Source organism: Schistocerca gregaria, chromosome X (assembly GCF_023897955.1).
Source record: "Schistocerca gregaria isolate iqSchGreg1 chromosome X, iqSchGreg1.2, whole genome shotgun sequence".
Taxonomy (NCBI): domain Eukaryota; kingdom Metazoa; phylum Arthropoda; class Insecta; order Orthoptera; family Acrididae; genus Schistocerca; species Schistocerca gregaria.
This window is the reverse complement of record NC_064931.1, coordinates 815760937-815779622: the sequence shown is the minus strand read 5'-3', so window position 1 is coordinate 815779622 and position 18686 is coordinate 815760937. Positions and strand designations below refer to the sequence as shown.

The following is an 18686-nucleotide window of genomic DNA, read 5'->3' as shown; positions in this document are numbered from 1 at the left end:
TTCTGCTAGTTATGTCCAACAGATGCATACATTACTATACCAAAAATGTTACATATACATATTTACTTATTGTATGATGGTGGTTAGGAGTTTGTATGAAGCCGAAAAATAATCGTACTAGAACTAATAACTAATGGGAGAACTCCCACAATTACAATAAAGAATGGCTTATTCACAGCCTACAGCTTTATTTCAGAATGAAATAGTCACCTTTTAAGAGATCATGTCTGGGGGTAGGAAAGCATCTATGAAGCCTTGGGAAAGTACTAAAGAGGTAACAGCAGGATGAAGAAACATGCATATGAGATGCTAGAGCACTGAAGACAAGGTTTTACATATAACAGAGTTGCACATCAGTAAAAACATTCGATGCAGTATGAAAGTTTCTTTCCACACAATATAATGGATGCTAGCCAGTAAAAGGAATACAATGATTTTTTTTTTATTACATGATAACATCCAGCCATGGCATGCCAACCATCCACCACAGAAAAACAGAACAGAGAATAATATCATAATGACTACTTGAACATTGTGTCTAATCCTGAAACAGTCTCATCAAATTGTATATTTTATCACTTACCTTGAGACTCGAATGTTCTGCTCTCAAGTTTGTGAGTGAACGTGATTCTGCCTTGAGACGATCACACTCTCTTTGTAGAGCTTGTGCATCTGACTCACGCTGACCATACATCTCACGTAATGAGCGTACCTCCGATCGTAGATCACGCTGTGCTCCCCTAAGTGATTCTCGTTCCATTGCCATTTTATCAAATTGTTCCGAAAGATGTTCATGCAATGTCTGCAATGTCACTTGGTCCCGTATCAGCTGTTCATGTAGCTCTTGTTGTACCCCACGTTCCTTTACCATCTATAATGCACAATCACAAGCACATTGACTTACAAACATTAGTTAATTACTACTAAAATCAATATATAATACACTAACAAACAACACAGTAAAGAAGGTGATTAATGTTGTATTAAAGGAAAGGAAGAAGACAGGAGCTTTACCGACAATCATTCTTCCCAAGCATCATTTGGGAATGGAACATGGAAGGGGGAAAAAGATAATGGTGCCAGAAGTACTCTCCACAGCACACAGTGAGGTGGACTGTGTAGCATGGATGTAGATGTATGGGAGGGACAGCAAGATGATAAGAAGAGAAGAGAAAAGGGGAGATAGAGGTGGATGGAAAGGAGAAAGGGTGTTGGGAATAGGAGCACACTTGTGGAAGGAGAAAAGGAGAAACTGGAGCATCCCTATAATGATTTATAAGTGAGCCTTAGGACACACTGAAGCTATGAGCAATTGCATTCTGGGGTGGTTGCTGTTCTTTCACGATCAGTTGTTTAAAACAACTCTGAGATGGGTCTTACGATTTAGCAACAAACACTGACAAACAAAATGTGTGTCACTTTTAGATGGAAGAGGATGATCAATGAATCTACTAGTACATTCAGTGCACACTTGCTAGGGGTAGGAAACTGTTTCTCAGATCTTCATTTCCGGAATGTCTGTAATCAGTGGCTGTCACACTGTTTACTCCAGGAAACGTTTTCACAGTGTTTCCAGTTCTGTCAGCAGACGTTTATTAAGATTTAACTGCAGCAATTCTTACACATCATTACTCATACTGTCTTATGTGATGAAATATGGCTACAATAATTTGGTCAGAATGATGTGATCACACTTGGAGAAGGTAAACGTGTAGCAACAATTACAGCAGTACGTCTACATTTTTTAACAAATCCTGGACAAGCAGCCAAAGGCAGGTTCATGAAGAATCTTGTTCCAAAACAAAATTATTCTTGATCACAAGGTGACGTGAATGGAATAATTTATTAAGAGCCTTAAATCCAAACACTTTTACATCTGCTGTAATTCTGCTGGGCATATCACTGGATTAATTCATAAAATTTTGCACGTATCTAGTGAGGTCGCTAGGCGCAGCACAGAAGTATACATCTGTTGACACCAGGTCCCATGGGAAAACACTTGTGGCACATTTAAAGACAGCCAATGACCACCACAACCTCACTTGTCGCAACCAGCAAACATTACAGCACGCTCTTCAATATACCTATTGAAAATGACCCTGCACTATGTGATTTTCTCCTGGACGGTGATTTGGGCTTTGCTGTTATCAACCTACCATCGACACTTGGCTAGCATATGGACTTGCCTCTCTTAATCTAATGCAATATTGGCTTTGCTCGCCATTCAACCTACAGTTGGGTATTCAGTGAACAAACCAATGGCATACTGGTGCACCAAGAGGATGGTTTGTAGTCGAGTGCTTCCCAGTCAAACCTAAAAACGGTGTTCTCATGAAATAAAGTGTGTTATTTTACAAACTTACAGAGTATTGTGTTGGACAAGAGTTATCCAACTCCTGAAGTTTTCATTTTGTGTAATTGTAGAATGTCAGTGCTATTACTTTCTATGATTTGTTAGCAAATAATTTATGCTTAATAAGATCTATGTTGTTGAAGAAGCAGACTTCTAAAAGCATCCCTTTGAAGCCCATGTTATGTGAGATTTGTATATCTTCCCAAAAACAACAAAAACAGTCAGTGAATATACTTTCCATAGCCCACACATTCACTAACCTGTTTATGAGAGTGCACCATAGCACACAGCTTAAAAGAGAGTAATTTGACAAAGAGAGGTGAAGGTTGTTTGTAGAAATGAGAGAATTTGCATTACTGTTTCAAAACTTTATACACTTATCTCTTTAATGGTTGAAAGAAGACAAAACTGCTGATATTAACAGTTAAAAAAAACTCAAAGAGAAACAGCTAATATTCTTCAAAATTTTCACCTAATGAATGTTATCTTTTAAAGTTTTGTCACTTACACATATCTGAATTGTGACAATTATACCTAAATACAGCACATACCTCATCCTTTTCTGCAACTAGTTGTGAATTTGCAAGCTGCAATGCAGTGTGCTGTGCAGACAGCGAGGTAACTTGCGAACGTAGAGTTGCAAGTTCCACTTGAAGTGTTGCATTTTCTTCTTGAAGTACTGCCATTTCTTCTGGTGCACGATCACTGACACTTTCTCGTTCTCCACTACAATTATTTTTGCATCCTTCAGTTTCTTTCAGCAAAAGTTCACGTACTGCTTCCTTAACATCACTGCTTGAGATGATTCTGCAGATAATAAATGTGAATTTTGACAACTGAGGTTTGTTGTTGGTGTTAAATAAATATTGCATATTGCAGTTACTTCTTGGAGTAGTGACTCACATATCAAGTGCTGAATCAGCAGTGGTGAGACGATCAACTTCTATCCCCAGTTTTTCAAGAGAAGCTCGTAACTGTTGATAGCCAAGTTTCTGCTGGACTAAATCTGCCTGCAGGGCTGACAATGTTTCTCTGTCAATAGCTGACCGACTTGCCAACTCCTGACTCTCTCTTTCTACCTCAAGTAACCTACATGATGTTGAAAATACACACACATTATTTTTGTTCTTAATAGTGAGACTGAAAACTAAAAAATTAGTCTGCGCCAGTAGTAGATTAAATGTCTCTATAACCTGTGTTAAAAATCAGACTATGAGGCACAACTAAGAGAAGACTTTGTTTTACATAAAGGGACACTGATGATGACAGTGTAAAATCACATTACAAATTATGTTAAATTTATAAGGAATAAGGAAATTTGCCAGAGCATATACATTTTAACTGAAGACAATGAAATATCATGAAAACTATACATCAGATAAAAAAGTTATAATGTGTGTGGGTGGTGGGGAGCCAATTTTGAAATCTTCAAATTCTACAGCAAAATTTACGTATGTTTTGTCTGAAGCATTTTCTTCATTTTGCCACATATGGTGCTGTAATCAGAGGAATAGAAATGGGTACACAATCATAATTTACAACATGCTACTGAACCACCGTTGAACATCCAATGGCATGTGGGACCCCACCTCCATGCTGTGAGGGTAGGATAGGCCAGTATTTCATAACTTCTAATTGGAAACGGCATTCGCAATATTGTATTCCTCCAACATATCGAACGGGGACTATTCGACACAACACTGTGGCTGTGGCTCGAGGCAAACACTGCTCTACTTTTCCAACTACAGTAAATGCTAAAACATAGTACTGCCAACTTCAATACACTTAGTGATCTGCTTTTAAATGACCATACACAGGACAAAAGGATATCTGCGAGAATGTCAGCACAAGTATTTCTGATGCAGTCAACCATATTCTCACGACCTATTGGCATTTGCTGGTACACCTTATCTTTTAAAACTCCTCATATAAAGAAATCTGGGATCTAGTGGGCCAATTAATAGGGCCACTCCTGCCAATCGACCAACCAGTGTGAACACAGTTTAATACATCCCGTGCTTCAATTATGTAATGCATTAGACAAGTGTCATGCTGAAACCACTTACACTGTTGAACATCCAGGGCAACATCCTGCAGTAGTACCACTAGCTCCTGTACCAAAAACATTCAATATTCGCATCCAATCAACATGCCATCGATAGAAATACAGAGAAATGAGGTTGTTCCCTGTGATGACATACCATACATTAACCAGCCAGCAATGTCGATGGTCACCTTGCCGTAACCATAGGGGACTGTCTACACTCCAGTAATGCATGTTATGCCAGTTAATGCTATCATGGTTTGTGAATGTAGACTCATAGGAAAATAGTACCTTGGCAAACAAAATGAGTGTTGTTCGCATCTGTTGATGTACCTATTCACGAAATACCACATGGTTATGGAATTCGGTGCTATGAAGTTCTCGATGCAGTGACACACTGTACGGATGATTATTATGACAATGCAGTATTGTGACAATACTACTTAACACCATACCAGAATTGCAGTGTACTCGCCGGGCACTTATCCTTGGATTGTGGTGCACTGCCACTAGTACAGCTGTTTTATTAGCTTCTCCTGTAACATATTTGCTTCATTTCCTTTTGCCAGCCTGTATGCTGTCATCATACATAAAGGCATTAACAACATTGTAAAAGGATGAATGAGTGTGAGCTTTCTCTGGAAAATGCTCAGCATACAAGGCAACAGCAGTCTCACAAATTCCCCTCCATTCTCCGTAAATCAGGATCATTTCAATTTTTTCTTCTGTGGTTGTAACATTTATTGTCCACTTGCATATCTGTTCTCCAAATGATAGGTTGGCGTGGAGGCAATAAATGCTATGCAAGTATTGTAATGTTTAGAGCTGCTATTTGTTCTACATCTGCATGATACGTGAGCTCTGGTCACAATGTACTGCCTGTTATGATATGTCGTAGTTCGCTCCATGACCACGGTGGCATGTTGAGTAGTCCGCTGTTCGAATACAACATCATGAATGGGTTTCCAATTACAAGTTATGAAATACTGGCCTATCCTACCCTCGCAGTGGGGTCTCACATGCCACTGAATATTCAAGGACCATCAAGTAGCATGTCGTAAATTATGATCATGTACCCATTTCTACTCCCCCGATTACAGTGCGCCCTCCCCGCTACTCACACACTGGGTGAAGGGTCGGGTCAAGTGTGGTATCATTGGATGTCCCTCTCCAAGACAAACAGACTGGAATTATCATTATGTCTCTCTCTCTCTCGCTCACACACACACACACACACACACACACACACACACACACACACACACACACACACAAAGAAAGAAAAAATAAGCTAAGCTAGTGACAAATTAAAAACTTCATGGAACATATTAAAAATTAGACAGGAAATGTAAATCAAGAAAGTAAGGAAATTTCTTTAAAAGTAAATAAAGCTCATATCCAAGATAAACCACAAACTGTAGACAGTTTTAATAACTGAAGAAAATAATTCCTTAGTGAATAATTCCATATGAAAAGCAATAATTTTAATAAAATGTAACTATATGTTACATTTTATAAAAATAACAAATAAAAAATTATCAATAACTTTCTCAGAATAAACGATTTAATTTTGTACCCCACATACATATCTATTGGTACAGTATGGAATATTTTACAAAGAGAATTGGTTATGATAATGTTTTGTGCAAGACGGGAGCCAAATTTGTTGTATGTAGACCAAAATCAAATGCAAAAGTAGTTTCTCAACAATGTATGGATTGTTTTAAAAAGAATCCAACATATTTTGTGTACCAATTTCTGACTGTGGATGAGATGTTCAGTACTCCTAACCAGAAACGAAGTAGCAATCAAAAAACATGAAGTTATTTCATTTACCAAAATATTTAGAAAACACCACAAACTTTTAATGTTTTTTAAATATTTTTCTCCTATATTGGCTTGCAAAGGGCAAAGAAATAACTAGTGAACATTATGCATGTCTTCTGAATCAACTGAAAAACAGTTATGAGCACTTCAATGAACAAAAACAACTTTCATCAGAACAATGCACCTGTCCACAGAAGTATTTTGGTAATGAGGAAACTGAGGGATCAGAAATATCACTCTTTGTAACATCCACCTTATTCAACAGCTTTAGAGAACTGTGAGAACAGTGGATGGAAAAGATATGGAATCCAATGAAGAGATATTTTGCAGATCTTCCAGATTCACTCTTCAAGGTTGGAATCCCCACACTGGCAAATTAAACAAAGGTCACTGAAGAAATAGTGGGCTACATAAAAAAAATTAAAAATTGAAATAATAATATTTTGATACAAAATACCCCCCTTAGGAACAATTTATTTAAAAACACACATTAATCTTCTTTTCCAACTGTTTATTAAATATTGTTACCTCATTATTTGTGATGATGCTTCTTCCAGATCTCTGGTGAGCCTCGTAACTTCTTTTCTTTGAGATTCAGCATCTGCTGCACATTGATCAAGTGCTTTGTCCTTTTCCTGCAATGTTTCACTTCATATAGTTTCAAAATACATATATAGTATCAAAATATGATAAGACTGATAAATCACACAATTCATGCAGACAAATATACATAGTTGCTTGAAATCAAGTACATAAAAATGATTTCGAATACATTTTTGAACATTCCACAAACAACAACTTTCCACTGTGTACATATAAAAACAGAACATTCAAATTAATATGAGAACGAGTATGATAAAATATACACTTCACTCTGCAATGCTACAACATTTTGTCTGAATGCAAAACAACTGTTCTTGGTTAATGGCATGTGTCCTACTACATTAAACTGTTATTATAAATAGTCTGGGCTCTTTAAATATACAGGAGTCAACAGTTCCAAGTAATGAAATGAGTTTTGCAGATTACCTACTTTCATACACGAAGTTATACTCCTGATAACAAAATTCTTCATCATGAAAGATTTGCTCAAAAATTTACATCCTATATAAATATGCTGCTCTTCTGTATACTGCTGCTTCTTTATCTTTCACCATTACCTATTCCAAATCAAACATATGACGAACAGAAAGACTCACCTTTCAGCCCGTGTATATAAGCACACAGCTTATTTATAACCAATGCCCAATGTTATATGCAATTTGCAAACATCACACAAGGAAAGGCATGTCTCCTCATTCAAGTTTCCCCGATATAAATACACATGAAATTGGTAACCAGGAACTAGCCTCCACTGTGAGTACTTTATTATTATTCTGCCAAACTGCAAGGCAGTTTTCTTAATCACTGTAATCATATCTTGGAAGATAAGTGTGAGTAGTATAATGTGGAAAAAGAAATCTAACAAAAAATATTATACTTTCACTGATTTTTTTAAATGTATCTGTTAGCAACTTGGGTAAAGAAATTGGTGGTCCATTTAGTGTTCCTATTTCTGCACGGTTAAAAGGAAAAAAAAAATGTGAAGTGAACTGGTAGTAAAATGTACAATAGCTTTCCACTATTTTCTAACACACAACACACTAATTCTCTGAGTCAGTGATCTGACAGGACCTGCTAAAAGCATAAACCCACTCTTTTTTCACATATTTAATGTAAATCTGTTCCACAAGAATTCAATTTTGACCACATATTACACCTCACCATCATGGAAATACCACACAAAAATAAAATAACATTTAATTGGAATACAAAACAAAACTGAAAAAGACTGCATTTCTGCTCCCTTTTTCTCCATAGTAATAATTGCTAATAAAGTGCAAAATATTTGAAAACTAAAATTTTAGACCAATTGCCAGAAAGGCTGTGGATTTCATTACAGTTCCTGAGTTTAATATTCAACATACCTCCAGTAGATCTCTGAGTTTTGCAACTTCCTTTGCCCACGTCTGAGATTCTTTCTCACTTGTCTCTGCTCTTTCTGTGGCACTTTTGGCTTCTAATATGTGTTTATCACACAATAATGCTTGCTTACTTGCATCAGCTAGTTTCTCTTCCATTGATTCTATGAGTTTCTGTTGTCCCTCCAGACGTTCTTTACAACTTTCCAGCTGATCCAGTAATTGTTTCTTTTCAGATGACAAACTTTCTACAGCCTTCTCGAGTTCCTCAACTTTTGCACGTTCTGCCTGCATGAAAAAGAAAATAATTTAAAGGGGTATTTTATACTAAATCCATACAAAAGAATAATTTAACAAAATATGGGAATTAAACACAGTAGCCTGTAAAAAGTATCAATCTTCTGAACATGAAATACATGAATTCAAGACTAACAGCTTTTCTTTTTTGGAAATCACATTCAGACTCTACTGCTGAATAACTCATATATTATACAGCAAGTAAAACAAAATTTGGAATTTATAATAATGCCACTATAAAGAATGTTAGAGCATTTTCTAAAAGTTGTACACTGCTGAAAATGCATGAGATTGTTTCAGTGTGCTATAAAATATTTGTGCCCCCTTGTCAGCCACAAATCACACATACATATAAAGCAGCAAGCATATATGTCAGTAGGTGTGGGATCTCCTCCCAAACCCCTGCACAGATTTCAATCAAATGTGGCACACAAACAACAAACTTCATAAGTATCAGCACTATCAGTTTATAACCTCCTAGCTCCAATAGGAGCGGAGATATGGGCAAAGACAAGTTTTTTTTTTTTTTTTTTTTTCCAGTACAACATGTAGGCTGCCCTGCATGATAGGCATGTTGTGAAAGTAGTATCAACCTGCGTTATCGACCTGTTTTGTTGAAGCTACACATGTGGATGGGTGTGGCTGGGGGACGGCTAAGATAGATAGAGGAGAGGATGCATTGAGAGAGGGAGAAGGGGAGAGGATGGAAACAAAAATTGGGGAGGAGATGATGGACAGAAAAAGGGGGAGAAGGAGATGGGCAGGGAGAGAGAGGGGGCATGAAGAGATGGGCAGAGAGAGAGGGGGGAGGAGGAGATGGGCAGAGAGAGGGAAGGGGGAGGAGGAGGAGGAGATGGGCAGAGAGAGGGAAGGGGGGGAGGAGGAGGAGATGGGCAGAGAGAGGGAAGGGGGAAGGAGGAGGAGATGGGCAGAAAGAGGGAGGGGGGATGAGGAGATGGGCAGAGAGAGAGAGGGGGGGGAGGTGTAGATAGACAAAGAGGGGAAAGGTGATCAATGGAAGAGAGGGGTAGAGCAGATGGACAGAGAGAAGAGGGAAGAGGAGATGGGCAGTGGTGGGGAGGAAGAAATGGGCAAGGGGGGGGGGGGGGTTGGAAAAGAAGAGATGGATAAGGTGGACAGGAGGCCAGGACGATATGGACAGACAGGGGCAAGGGGCAAGGAGGAGATGGACAGACAGAGGGGACAAGGAGATGGTCAGAGAGAGGAGAGAAAGAGATGATCAGAGGGGGATGAGGAGAAGGGATGACAGAGAGATGGGAGTAGGCAATCGACAGACAGGGGGGAGGACGAGATGGACAGAGAGGTGTGAGAAAGAGACGGTCATACATAGCAGAAGGATGAGATAGACAGAGATAAGAGAGATGGGAAGGAGGACACAGACAGAGAGATAGTGGAGGGGGAAATGGACAGAGAGATAGTGGAAGGGGAAATGGACAGAGAGATAGTGGAGGGGGAAATGGACAGAGAGACAGTGGAGGGGGGAGATGGATAGAAAGATAGGGTGGGTGTGAGGATGGACAGAGGAAGGGGACAAGTGGGAATGGATAGGACAAGGATGGACAAAGAGAGAGGGGGGAAGCAGGAAGTGTACATGTAGAGCAGATGGAGGGAGAGGGGGGGGGGGGAGGGAGAGAGAGAGAGAGAGAGAGAGAGAGAGAGAGAGAGAGAGAGAGAGAGAGAGAGAGAGAGAGAGAGAGAGAGGTAGAGGTAGAGGAGATAGAGGTAGAGGTAGAGGAGATAGAGGGGGGGAGAGAGAGAGAGAGAGAGAGAGAGAGAGAGAGAGAGAGAAGGGGAGGGTTTGAGGCAGAGATGGGCAGGGGGGGGGGCAGGAGTAGATGGGTAGGGAGAGCAGGGAAGGAGGAGTACAGGGAGAAGTGGGGCAGGTGAGGGATAGAGAGAGGGGAGAACGGACCTAACAGCGATGTCATCGGTCCCGTCCGATTAGGGAAGTATGGGGAAGGAGATTGGACATGCCCATTCACAGGAACCATCATGGTATTTAGGGAAATCACAGAAAACCTGAATCAGGATGGCCGGACGCAGGTTTGAACTGCCGTCCTGTTGAATGCAAGTCCAGTTTGCTAACCAATGCTCCACCTTGCTCAGTAGGAGGAGATGAAATAGAGTGGGCAGAGTTGGACAGATAGACGTGGAAGGAGGAGATGGACAGAAACACGGACGCAGGAATAGGTGGACATAGAGAAGTGAGAGGAAGAGAAGTGTGCAATATACGTGTTGAGCATGTGCACAAGTGAGGCCAAGGAGAAAAGGGTAGTATACCTGGTGTACCAGTATGAAATGAGCGTTAAGATACAAATGTGTCAATAGGGAACATTTGTTGTGAAAGAGCCTTAATTTTTTTTTTATTTGGTTGGTATGACATCTGTCAAAGATATTTAGTATACATCAAGACATGGAACAAACATCATCATATGTTTTCATTGTGTTAACAATGTTGAATTTTGTACTAGAAAGTGATGATTTGTGGAAAGCATTAATTTTTTGTTTTCATTTGAAAAAAAGTGCTACAGAGTCGCATTGAATGCTTAATCTGGGACAACCATCAACATCGACTGCAAAACCAGATCGATTCGGCAAGAAGACAATGCTCTGTGTTTGGTGGGATCAGAAAGGTGTGGTGTATCATGAGCTTCTAAAAACCGGTTAAACTGTGAATACTAATCGGTACAAGCAACAAATGATCAATTTGAACTATGCATTGATCAAAAAAAGACCAGAATGGGCCAGAAGACATGACAAAGTAATTTTCTTACACGACAATCCACCTGCATACAAAGCAAAACTGGTTCAGGATACAATCCAAATACTTGGCTGGGAGCTGCTACCCGACCCGCCATATTCACCAGACCCACTCCTTCCGACTATCATTTGTTTTTATCAATGGGACACGCATTGGCTGAGACACTTCGATTCCTACGAAGAAGTCGAAAATTGGGTGTCTGATTGGTTTGCTTCAAAAGACGAACATTTATATTGGCGTGGTGTCCACAAATGGCCAGAAAGGTGGTCAACATATATAGAAAGCAATGGTCAGTACTTTGAATAAAATGTTTTTACTTTTCAATTCAAAATTAGTGTTTCATTTTGACAAAAAAAAAATTATGTATGTATGTATGTACGTCCTGGTTCTACTCCAGGGGGAGGAGAAGATGGATATGTAGAGGTGAGAGGATGAGGTGCACAGTGAGACAGGGTGACAAAGAGGAGGACAGAGAGGGAGGGCAGCAGAGGAAGAGATGTATGCAACATACGTTTTAAACACGTGTTGCAAGAATAACTACCATTTGCATAGTTCAGGAAAGCTGGTGGTGGAGGAAAGGGTCCAGCTGCATCTTCTGCCACCAGGTGGTCAACTTTGTTCTTGAACACAGTTTGGCGGTGGCCATTCATTCTGGTACAGCTGGTTGGTTGTCACATAGAAATAAAAAGCTGTGCAGTGACTGCAGCCAACTTGGCTGCTTTCATAGATGGCCCCCCTCTGATGGGATAGGATAAGTCTGTGACGGAACTGGAGTAGGAAGCGTTGGGTGGGTGGATTGCACCAGGGTCTTCTGCAGGAATATGATCACTGTGGCAATCACTGCACAGCTGTCCTCCAGAATGAATGATGAATGACCACCGCCAAACTGTGGCCAAAAACAAAGCTGACCATCTGGTGGCACAACATGCATTTTGGCACAACATGCTCAATTTCAATGGGTGCTTCACAACACAAGCCATCTGTATCCTTCCCTCCACCACCAGTTTTTCTGAACTATGCAGATGGCAGTTATCCCTCCACCACACACCGTCAGGTGGCTTGCGGAGTATGGATATAGATGTAGACATCCTTCACTCCTGTAACCCTCCTGGCTTTAATCTCAGTTAATCCACTGTCCCCACACCCTCTGTCCAACAGCTTCCCTTCCTCTGTTGTATCACACCCACCCAGTTCTTGTATCTGTGTCTCCTTTATCATGTGCTGTTCCCCTCTGATATCAGTGCCCATATGCCTAGCCCATCCACCTGCCATTCCTCCCTCACACATACCTAGCCAACAAACCGGCTGCCTCCTTCTGAGTCACTAGCTACTCACCACAAACCCCTGTTCCTGCCTCCCACAGCCCTCCCCCTCAATGACCACAGTCTAAAAAACTTGCCAAACTGCACTATGTAGGAGAACAGCTGTGTGTATATGTGTGTGTGTGTGTGTGTGTGTGTGTGTGGGTGGGTGGGTGCGGGTGTGCGGGGGGGGGGGGGGGGGGGGTGGAGGCTGCACTTCCTCTAGCTCAAGAAATGAATTATTCCAAAAATCTAACAAGTCTCTTTTTTCTTTCTTGTGAGGTCACTGTTGATGACTCAATGCTTTTCAGTGGGTGGTTTCCTTTACTCTTAAATTATTTACATTTTACCAGAAATTTACTATTAAAATTTTCAGAGTATTTGTAGTTAATTGTTGTGTTAGCAGTCATCTTGGGCTGCATTACCACCTGGTGTCCAGGTTGTCAAAGAGAATACATGGATGAGAAGAGAGATCAGCCATGTCCTATCCAAAGGCACAACCTTACATCAACTTAACCATACCAAATAAAGACAACAGGAAGTCTGAATGTGGATTGGGATATGGGGATTTGAAAATGTGACTCTAATCAGTTGCTATGACACCTAGACTGCATCATTTTCATAGGTTAAGCAGGTGGCCAACAGATTCTACAAAGTACAGGTATTTGCCCACATTTCACTAAAGTTATTTCACATCCTTTAACCGTATTTTTCTTCCTACAGTTGTTAGTTTAAAAAAGTATTTAAAAATGTCACATCTATTGGCATTCAGTCAATTATTCCAACATACAATGGTTGGAACTTTAATAGTAGCAACTATTTATTTACAACTCGTACAAAATAGATACATGTTTCAAAGTTTTACTAACCTTCAAAGTAGTCACCAGCATTGTGTTCAACCCATTGCCAGTGATGTGGAAGTTGTAGGATACTCTTAGCAGTGCCAGTTGTGTGGACAGATCAAGCAGCACGGTCTATTGCCCGATGAATTTGTAGCAGTTCTGAAGCGAATACCGTGAAGTGTTTCCTTCAGTTTAGAAATCGAGTTGAACTCACGAGGGTGTAAGACAGGGGAGTGCAGCAAGAACGTACAGTGCAATCTGTTACTGATTTCTTTGACTGATGGGGCTGCCAAATGCTATACCACCTACTGCACTCCCCTTACGTAAGCCCTTGTCAGTTCAATTTGATTTCTAAACTGAAGGAAACACTTCACAGCTATTTGCTTTGGAACTGCTACAAATTCGTTGGGCAACAGACTGTGCCGCTTGAACTGTCAATGCAACTGGAACTACTAAGAGTATCCTACAACTTCCACATCACTGGCAACGGGTTATACACAATGCTGGTGACTACTTCGAAGGTCAGTGAAAACTTTGAAACATGTATCTATTTTGTACAAGCTGTAAATAAATAGTTGCTTCTATTAAAGTTACAACCCTCATATATTCTACATAAGACTGAGGACTAAACTACTGATTCTACATATTTTTATCCAACCTTTCAATCCCAGTCATTTATGGGCATTATTAATCTTGATTACAGAGTTATTGCATAACTTTATTGTTTATGCTGGTAGTCGACTAATATGAAATTTTGGTTTTTCTCTGTCTGACTTCCATGAATGTACTTCCCTCTTTGGTGTGACTAATCAAAAGATCAAATAATTTCAAACAGGATAGTTACAAACACTCTGAAACATTCCAAAAAATCGGTACAGATAAATGCCCAAGAACAATATAATAAATGATACAGTATGTGAAAGAAGACTCTCAAGATATATTTTACAATATTTATATGTGTTATACGTGTCCATCCCACATATCTAATCAGTAGTCCAATTCTACCCATATCCGACACAGTATATCAGGAGTGACAGTAAGAATAGCTGCTGTGATGTTGTGTGGTGGCATGTCTTTGAGGTTCTGCCGCAGATGCTATCCTTTTTATAACCCCACAAGGAAAAAATCACAAGACATCAAACTGGCAACCATGGTAGCCATTAGTGCCGGGTCAGTGGCTACAATTTTTCAGCAACTACAGTCAATGGCATCCCTGTCGTCAATTTTTCAAACTAACTTGCTGGCACATTTATTATTAAAAAACTTTGGCAGTTTGTCTTTCATGTCCTGCATTGTTTGTCACATTATGTTTAGCCATTAACCTCCATTTTTTTTTTTTAATTCTTCATTTCATTATTCTTTCAGTCAAAATTCAATGATCAACAGAGATGCTCCCTTAACCACAAACTGCTGTTTTGCATCACAAATATAAAAAGTAGGACTTTTTTACTCAAACTTGTTAATTTAAGTAGCTCATTGAAGCAATTCACATACCAAAAGGTAATTATAAGATATTGTGCCTACATAACCTGTAATAGATCTTGAAATGAACATAGTGTAAAATATATAGAAAAACATTTAGATGTATGAGGGGGGCCTCAAGTCTCTAATAGCCCCAATACAAATAAACATATAAAATCTTCTTTTAATCGACACTGCCTTGACACTTCTTGAAATGAGGTGGTCAACATAATCACAAATACAGCAACAACAGCAATTAGTACAGTAATAGTCCAACAAATGAAAATAATAGGAGAAAATTAATATAATCATTAAAATAATAACAACAAAACATTATTTAAACATGTACCTTTTGTATGGAATCTGTACCATCTCTTATCAGCATGTTCTGTTCCTAAAGTATAAAAATGAAATTTTTGCACACAACAAAAAAGTGATTCAATCTTGAGAACAACAATGTCATTAACAAAAAGATATACATTCATACGCATAAAAAAGGTGTGTAACAGATAAAACTCTCTACAGACATAAGCACAATAAAATTTGGACAACAATTACACAGAACACATTTATGTTTGTCACCTAAACAATTGCATGTTTTCTGCAGAGAGAAAATTCAAAGAATAGACCAGTCACCCATCTAAAGATATGATCAATAGTTTTTCAGATTTTCCTTAAGATAAAAAGATGGATAACTAAACTGATTTAGTGGACAGTCTATATAGTCACAAAAATGAAGGAAAATGAGATTAATATACATAAAGAAAGTTCTCCTCACTCGGGCCCATTTCCAGTCATTGTGTCTTATAAAGCATTAATACTCCATCATAATTCCTAGAGTATCTACACAAGACAAAACTTCAATCTACCATAAGACCATACACATAGACAAAAACAAAACAGATGACACAAATGACAGGGAAAGGGCGGTGGGTGGGTTGGTGGTTGGGTGTGTGTGGGGGGGGGGGGGGGGGGGAGGTTGAGTTGAGAGGGAGAGAAGATAGGGTTGAGGAAATGACATATCTGAACTATGAAGTAGGAAATTTACTCAGTACCCTGTCTCCAGAAAAAAACAGTAGGACAGTACAAGAAGGAAATCGACAATGAAATACTAACAACAAATGTAGTTTCAAAACCTGAAAAGTTTGAAATGGTTCAAAGAAGACAGGTGGAAAGTCTGACTGAAAACAGAAGCCTAAATGGAGCAAAAGTAGGAAAAACAAGAAATAAGAGGCAAATTGTTAAAAGCAGTGGAAAAGGACAGATACAGTAACAAATGAATTCCAAAAGACAAGGAAGAGATCAAAAAGAAAAATGAATAAATATAAAGTGACTGACACAAATTTTTAAGTGCTGAAGCAGGCAATAACAACACAGCTCTAGTGTTACAGAGATTGCTTAGTGACAAAACTATGTGTATTCCGAATGTAGATTCCATATCCAGTGATCCTTAGTGGTGGGTGATAAGTCCTCATGACCAATGCTGAAAGCTCAATGTCTTTTTTTTAGCTGATCTATGACATGGGTTGTTATTCTGGTTGGTACTCTTTCGAAGAAATACATCTTACCAAGGATAGGGCACGAGTATGTGTTGGCAGAACAGTGCATCAGTCCGCTGTCACATTTTTCAGTCTCTATTTGAAGGCTAATCTCAGGAACTACTGTAGGGATTTTGATAGGGTTCACACAAATTGATGGATTGATTCACGAGGAAGGTTTTTCTATATAATTTAGTACTGCTACACCAGAAAAGTCGCCCAGCTGTAGATAATTAGTGCTATACATGCAACACAACAGCAGGTTGCTAGCACAGTTACTTTGCATCAGAAACAGTGATAGTAATATCTATCATATCCAAACAAACAGGCTGAAGAGATGAACAGAGTATGACAGCAACATTACAGAGCAAAACATCAATATGGTAAGGCCCCAGTTAATTGAACTAGGGTCAACCAAACCCGAACATTGCAAAAGCAAAAATTAATATTGTACTGCTTGAAAACAATTTGAGGGCAAGAGTGTATTGAGTGTAGCTAATGGGAAAAGGTGGGTGGCCAACCTTGAGTTGCTTTGCCAGACACTGACACGCTAGTTGAAATATGGGTACACTGACAACAATGGTGTATTCAAGTGGTTGTTTACTTGCATTGCACGTGTATTTTTGGGCTATAGTGACTAGCGGAAATGTGCTGCGATTAGTTTCACTGATAAATTAGTTGCTATCAAAGAAGTTGAAAAAGGAAGCTTACTGAAAATTGCTGCAGCTAATTACAGAGTTGGTGTTTCTATCGCTTTGGAATGGGTGAAGCCTTAATTTCTGGAGGAAGCTGTGAAAAACCCTCACAGAAAAACTCCCTACTTTGAAAAAGTAGGTGAGGTTCTTTATCTTTGGTTCACCAAACAATGAGAAAAGGGCCTGCCTATCAATGGCCTGACAAAATGTTAACTGAGTTGTGAGGTGAGGAGCAACACAATTCTTTCTCAAGCTCTGGGTGTTAGACAAGTTTAAAAAATCTCAATGTATGTGGACAAAAGTTATCTGTAGAGCCAAATGCAGTTGATATTTCGAAAACAGACTTTGAAGGTTATAGCTGAGGCTACACTAAGAGCCACCTTCACATTGCTGATGAAATGGGTGTTAATTTTAAGATGTCACCCACATGGTCCTTAGTTTCCTTAAAAGAAACGTTTGCCTCAGGAGAAAAAAAAATGGAAAACAGTTATTTTAAAATCAAACACTTCTGGCTCTCATAGACTGCCCCCAATATGTATCAGGGAGTCGAAAAACCCTGAGTGTTAAAGGATGTTCCTGGAATACACTATCACCTAGTGAGGTGGCGCAGTGGTTAGCACACTGGACTAGTATTCGGGAGGATGAAGGTTCAAACCTGTGTCTGGCAATCCTGATTTAGGTTTTTTTGTGATTTCCCTAAATCACTTCAAGCAAATGCTGGGATGGTTCCTTTGAAAGGGCATGGCCAACTTCCTCCCCCATCGTTCCTTAATCCAATGGGACCGAAGACCTCACTGTTTGGTCCCCTCCCCCAGACCAACCAACCAACCAACCAACAGGAATACAGTATCAGGTTTTTAAAAAGCCCAAGAAATATCTTGGATATTTTGTTAACTTTTCGCTTAATGTTTTAGGGATCAGATCTACCGAAAGTTGAAAAGTTTTTAACTAAAAAAGATCTCCCTATAAAAGCAAACTTACTATTTCCCTGTTACCTATGCATCCTAGTGAGTTAAAAAGTGTTGATTTGTTGTGTGCTTCCTTCCTCTAAATATTACCAGTATACTGCAACCGCTGGATTAGGGCATAAGAGCAACATTTAAATGACATTACAAAGGGCTATTTTTAAGGACCACCCTGCAAAACAATCACATATAAAACAAAAACATGAATGAAGCACTGAAGGTAGTAAATATGAAAAATGTACTTGAGCAGTTTGGCCAAGCTTGGAATAATGTGAAAGCAGGAACTCTTCAAAGGTACTGAAGAAAACTGTATGATGTTTTTGAAGGAGGCACACTGGAAAATTCTGAAGAAATGAAACAAATTGTAAAAAGAAATACTGGATGTGAAGACTTGGATATGTACAAGATGGATGAATGGGTTGTTCAGTATGATCTGCAAGAAATCATGAAACAAAAAATAGTGGTAACAGTGTTCCTCTTTCAAAACTTTTCAGAAATACATACTGTAATATCATAAAACAAAATAATGTTGTACTTTTTATATATTCATGGCTTAACTGAAAAATCTGTTATCTGAAACAGCTCCCTTCCCCCCTTTAGTTCAGTTAACCGGAGTTGTA

The 18686-nt window shown here is 39.2% G+C and overlaps 1 protein-coding gene across 3 annotated transcripts in view; it reads right to left on the bottom strand.

The window, feature by feature from the left end:
* Positions 1 to 18686, bottom strand: part of LOC126298586 (protein Daple) — a 190164-nt gene that overhangs the window by 75323 nt on the left and 96155 nt on the right. For all 3 annotated transcript variants that reach the window (XM_049989958.1, XM_049989957.1, XM_049989959.1), the window contains 5 exons: positions 8192 to 8473; positions 6753 to 6859; positions 3257 to 3442; positions 2905 to 3160; positions 584 to 871 (listed from right to left, as the gene is read on the bottom strand). In XM_049989958.1, the coding sequence (XP_049845915.1) occupies positions 584 to 871; positions 2905 to 3160; positions 3257 to 3442; positions 6753 to 6859; positions 8192 to 8473 (1119 nt within the window). The remainder of the gene's footprint in view (positions 1 to 583; positions 872 to 2904; positions 3161 to 3256; positions 3443 to 6752; positions 6860 to 8191; positions 8474 to 18686) is intronic.